Below are 5423 nucleotides of genomic sequence, written 5' to 3'. Positions count from 1 at the left end.
TTGCTTTTGGTTTTGAGGGACACAACCAGTGGTGCTCAGGGCTGACTCCTGGTTCTGTGCTCAGGAAACACCCTTGGAAGTGTTTAGGGGACCATATGGGGTACAGGTTGGTTTCATGCAAAGTGTCTCCAGCTTATGGAAAACAAGATGGGTTGGAAAAGCAGAAGGGAACAGAGGCAGAGAAGGAGGTGGGTTTCTCTGGGGCCCTGAGTAGGATGGTTCTTTATGTCTGTCCGTTTGAACAGGCCCCAAGTAGGCTGCTGGTCCCTGGAGGCAGGGTGGAGCTGTGTAGTATGGTATGGATGAGACTGTGGTTAGGGTACAAAGGGCAGCTCTGCAGAAGGGCTGATGTCAGCCTGCCTGGGCTGTGTGGAAATGGGCAGCCGCCATCTCCCAAGTCACCAGGGAAATTGAGGCCAACTGCTGTGGGTCCTGGCAATGGTGGGCATGGAGGTTTTTTTGATCCCAGGATTTACATCATCTGTGCATGCTGTGGATTGGATCTGGGATTGGATTTAGGGATGGATCCACCTGAGGGCTCTGAGGAACTGAACCTATGTGAATCTAAGATCTATGGAGAATGTTCTGGAGTAGAATGAGGAGGCATATAGTTGACGCTGCCAGCTGGTTGCACCAGGATGGAAGTAGTGAAATAATTCTGGACTCCGAAAGCAGTTGGAGTACAGATAGCAGAAGGACTGTGAGATTGAACCTAGAATTGGGGTTCACTGTGAACTTGGTCAGCAACTAGGCCCATGCCATCTGCCTTGAGGAGTCCCACTGGGGGGTCTGGGTTGACTTGGACAAAATAAGAGAATGGGGCTGCTCTAACCCCTCAGTGTCCCCTAGTGTGACAGGAATAGTCTGGCCTCTTTATCCATATGACTGTCTTGGAAGAGATTGGGTCACTATGGACTCTGAATCCAATAGATCATTCACCATTTTACCTTCTTTGGACCTGCTCTTTGTGGTCTGGGGATGGAAGGAATCAGATAAGTCCCTTCTTCTGGGAAGGGAGGGGGTCCAGGTAGGTCTCCCAGTTGCTCCTGGGCAGCAGAGCATTCGAGACCCCAAACCTTGTCAGTTCTAGGTGAAAGTGTTTCTGTTCTCTCTGCAGACCAGGGATCTCCTTGTATCTGGAACTCTGGGACCCCAGAGCTCTCTACATCCCCTTGGCCAGAAGTTCTTTGGCATCTGTAGAGTCCCACTGGTATCTCTGGGGAAATTAGGTAGAGTCACCCAAGATCTACCATTGATGCCACCTCAAGGGTAGAGGCAGACAAGGTTGGTGCTGCCAGCTACTAGGAGAGAGACTAAGCAAGATCCTGAGACTAAGGCAAACAAACCCATTTGGGAGAGGATTGGGGGGGCACCCAGCTACAGAAAGTCTGTTGATGGGTGAAGAATAAATCTTGACAACTCTTAGAAGCAAGTGCTCTAACCCCTATACTAACTCTCTGGCTCCTATAGGGCTTCTCTTAAAGTTACTATCATTTATTTCTGAATGTTTTTGTATTTCATTTACTATCATTGACTCAAATCCCTGCTCCTGAGTATTCTCTTAAGTTTAAGAATAGAAGAGAGATTTACAGAGGAAGTGGGCAGGATGTGAAAACAGATCCTTCCTTTGTCTCTGTCAATAGTCCACTGTTTCAGGGAAGCTCTGTTACCTTGTCCCTGTGTCTTTTTTCTTTTTTCTCTGAATGTCTGAATGGGACACCCAGCCCCATGTACTTGTTCTTACCCTTTACTTCCTATGCTTTGTTCTACCTTAGACAGAAACTTAGGAGCACAGACTGGTCTTTGGCAATGTGGTGAACAGAGACTCACTGGAAAGCCCTGGAGTAGCAGGCACCCACAGTTGACCAGTACTTTCAGGGGCAAGTCTCCAAACATACTGCCAGGGGCATGCTTGGTATCCAAGGCAGGAGAGGTGAACACATCTAATCCCAGCTTTGCAGGCTAATGGCATTATAATTGCAGCTCAGAAGCTTCATCTTAAGTTAATGAAGTGATTTGATGCCTCTTCAGAAGCACTTGGTAAATATTTATTGAATGAATGAATGACAAAACAGACTTGAAAGATTAAGTAACATCACAACAGCCACAAGTTTAAATAGTGGTGGTGATGCGGCTGCTCAGAATCTGCTGCCGAAGTGTCTTATGAATTTGGAATTTGTTGATTCTTGCAACAACCTCATGAAGTAGGAACTTTCTTATCTACATTTTCAAATGGGAACCTGGGACATGAGCATTTTCATAACAAGCAGGTAGCAGAGCTGGGGCTCAGACGGGTGCACTAGTCTAAGAAACTGAGCTCCTGCATGGATATTACCTGAAACCAGGCATGTGTGACAACAAATTTGGCTCAGCTGCTGCTCTAGACAGTATCTGCGACCTGTGGGTCTGTATCCCATCTGAATCTCACTGTGAGGTGTAGGAGGGCAAGGTTTTGGGGACTGGGCCCTCATGAAAGAGGTTTATGCCTTTTTCAGAGTCCACAGAGGTGACTGGCCTGCTCTTCCTTCTGGGTCACCTCTCGACTCTCACGGTCTTGACAACAGCAACCTTGCCTTGGTTCTGAGACATGTAGTTCCAGTGAGTCTCTCCCTGTGTGGCCTAAGGTACAGCAACTTTTGAGGGGCACCAAGACTCCGTCTTCACCCACCACCAGACTTTCTGGGTGTCCCCCAATCTTCTCCCAAGCAGGGAGGTTTGCCTGAGTCTCAACTTTCTGTTTATTCTTCCAGTAGCTGCAGCACCTCCCTCATCTGATTCCACCCCTGTAACTTTTGGTTTTGTTTTGGGGGCCATCTCCAGTAATGCTCAGGGCTAACCCCTGGCTCTGTGCAGTACACTGGAAATCATGTGCTGTGCCAGGGATTGAGCTGAGAGGTGACAGGCTCCTTACCAACTATTTCTATGGCCCCAAAATAATATCATCTAAAGATTAAGGTCAATAATCTAGAAAAATTGTTGATGTATGGCAGCTGAACTTGGACATGTCCCTTGGATACCGCCACTGTAATAACAATTAAACCTGGACACACCGGAAAACTTGGACCTTTACAGGGGATCCTAGAATAGTGACTAGAGCAGTGCCTGCTGGTCAAAGTATCAGAGAGATGTTGCCTGCTTGTATCTATTCCTTTCTCTTTCTTCTTTGAACCCAGGCCCTCCCTAGCCAGAGGTGGCTGGTGAACTCCCCCACACCTATCTCTCTCTGAAACCCCTGTGCAACAGGCCTCAGACCTCAGCCTTGGGCCTTCGTAAATGGTGCCCAACATGTGGCTATTTAAAATTTTTTTTTGTCTCGAAGCCGGAGATATAGCATGGAGGGAGAGCGTTTGTTTACCTTGCATGCAGAAGGACAGTGGTTTGAATCCCGGCATCCCATATGGTCCCCCAAGCCTGCCAGGAGCGATTTCTGAGCGTAGAGCCAGGAGTAACCCCTGAACGCTGCCGGGTGTGACTCAAAAACTAAAAAAAAAAAATTTTTTTTCCTTTGTCTCTATGTATCTAAATCTCTTTTCTCTCTACATAAGAAATCTTTTTTGACTTCGGGCGGCGGGAGAAGCGGTGGCTGACTCGGCACCGGAGCCATGCCCAAGAGGAAGGTGACCTCGGCCAATGGGGTAGCCCGGGTTGTCCGCTAAACCTGCTCCTGCCAAAGTGAGGCAAAGCCCAAAAAGGCTGCAGGGAAGGATAAATCTTCAGACAAAAAGGTGCAAGCAAAAGGGAAGAGGGGAGCCAAAGGCAAACAGGCGGCCGCAGCTGAGCAGGAAACAAAAGAAGACTTACCTGCGGAGAACGGAGAAACCAAGGGCCAGCAGAGTCCCGACTCCGATGCAGCTGGAGAGAAGCCAAATCTGAATGACACCATGTCCGCACACGCCCATCACCCGTCTCCTCACTTCTTGTACAATCCAGAGGAATATTTTTATCAGCTATTTTGTAAATGCAAGTTTTTTAGTAGCTCTAGAAACATTTTTAAGAAGGAGGGTGTCCCACCTCATCCCATTTTGTAAGTATAAATGCTTTTTTTTTTTTTTAAGAGGTTAAAATCCTTTACTAGTTGCTTATTTTTGGCTACAACCAGGAATTAGTGGGATTATTGGGTACGGGAGGCTTTGAATGTCTTGGGTGTCAACTTAACATTCCACAGGTGAGGGCAGTTTTTATATCTAGACATATAGTTATATCTAGATATATAGTTTTTATATATAGACAAAGCACACGAAATTGGTTTGGAGTCACAGTCGTGCATTAACGGGTTGCTTGTGGCGTTTGGTAGAAATGGTTCCTTAAGAAAATAAAAAAAAAAAAAAAAAAAACACTCACTTCTTTGGCTTTCCCGGTCGGAATTTCACAAGCTCGGTCATTTTGTGGCTGTGCTGTGCAAGATGAAGAATTTGAGCCTATCATGTAGATGATGCTAAATTTTGACTTACTAGGAATCAGGATGTAACCGCTTCTCATTTATTTGAAAATATTGGTACTTGATATTGATAGCCAGTTCAGGAAAAGGTGTCTCCAATTTGTAAGACGGAAAGTCACTGGGATAACCATGTAGAAGGAATCACAACTCTTGGTTTTTGGATTCTTGGTACGTTCATAACATTGAAAAATCTGTACTGATCCTCAAAACGACCTTAATAAAACCTTGTGAAAGAAAAACAAAAAGAAATCTTTTTTGCTCATTTGCCCTTTTTCTGTGTCTAAATCATTTTTCTCTATATAATACTTTTTCTCTTTTTCTCAATTTCTCTCTTTTAATCTTTTTTTCTTTTTTAAACATTTCATTTGTTTTACTTACATTTTTTTTTCTTTTTGTTTTCCTTTTTGCTGAAATCCTTGTAGAAGCCAGGGTTCAGTTGGCCTGTTAAGAGCACTGTTTACAAAGGCCCAAGGCTACCTCGCAGCACCAGGCCCTGGCAGCCTTGGACCTCTGTAGCCTGCAGCCCTAGCAATTCTTGGGCCTTTGCAGAAAATAAAGCTGGGGGTCCAACGGGAATTCTAGGTATTCATAGTGTAAAATATTAAATAACGTTAAATGGTATTAAATAATGTGCACAGGGACAATCTCTCTGTCACTCTGCAGTTTGGGGAGTCAGTGCAGTCTTGAAATGACTCTGCCTCTGATTTTCCTACCCAAGTATAGAGCAAGGAGATAATGTCAGTAACCCCAAACCCTGCTTTCAATCCTTGTCTTCAAAAATAGGAGCATATCCTTCTCAATCATAGACACCCAGTTTCTACCTGTCAACAGACACCTCAGGCTTTTCTTACATTTCTATTCTAGAATATCCCTGATAACTACCTGGATAGATTATAACATCTCAGTTCTGTCCCTACAGTGCTGAATTGCTGCCATTTTCAGGAGACGAATCCAGTCTCCTGGATTCCTCAGTCTCCTGAGGACG

General features: G+C 45.3%; 1 protein-coding gene across 1 annotated transcript; it reads left to right on the top strand.

Annotated features, from left to right (window-relative positions):
- Nucleotides 1-910: 910 nt before the first annotated feature.
- On the top strand, nucleotides 911-4179 carry LOC126004436 (uncharacterized). Its single transcript, XM_049770867.1, has 3 exons — nucleotides 911-1027; nucleotides 1118-1269; nucleotides 3674-4179. Exons 1-3 carry the CDS (start codon nucleotides 911-913, stop codon nucleotides 4026-4028), a joined length of 624 nt encoding a protein of 207 aa, XP_049626824.1. The 3' UTR covers nucleotides 4029-4179.
- Nucleotides 4180-5423: the final 1244 nt, after the last annotated feature.

Source organism: Suncus etruscus, chromosome 3, assembly GCF_024139225.1.
Source record: "Suncus etruscus isolate mSunEtr1 chromosome 3, mSunEtr1.pri.cur, whole genome shotgun sequence".
NCBI lineage: Eukaryota > Metazoa > Chordata > Mammalia > Eulipotyphla > Soricidae > Suncus > Suncus etruscus.
Note: the sequence above shows the minus strand (reverse complement) of the source record. Positions and strands in the feature narration are given on the sequence as shown.

Bases quoted from the DNA above. Each gene is read 5' to 3' on its own strand.
- LOC126004436 (XM_049770867.1), top strand. From the start codon at position 911: ATGGACTCTGAATCCAATAGATCATTCACCATTTTACCTTCTTTGGAC. The intron at 1,028-1,117 runs GTAGGTCTCCCA...TTCTCTCTGCAG, and splicing joins TGGGAAGGGAGGGGGTCCAG to ACCAGGGATCTCCTTGTATC. The intron at 1,270-3,673 runs GTAGAGGCAGAC...CTCCTGCCAAAG, and splicing joins CCATTGATGCCACCTCAAGG to TGAGGCAAAGCCCAAAAAGG.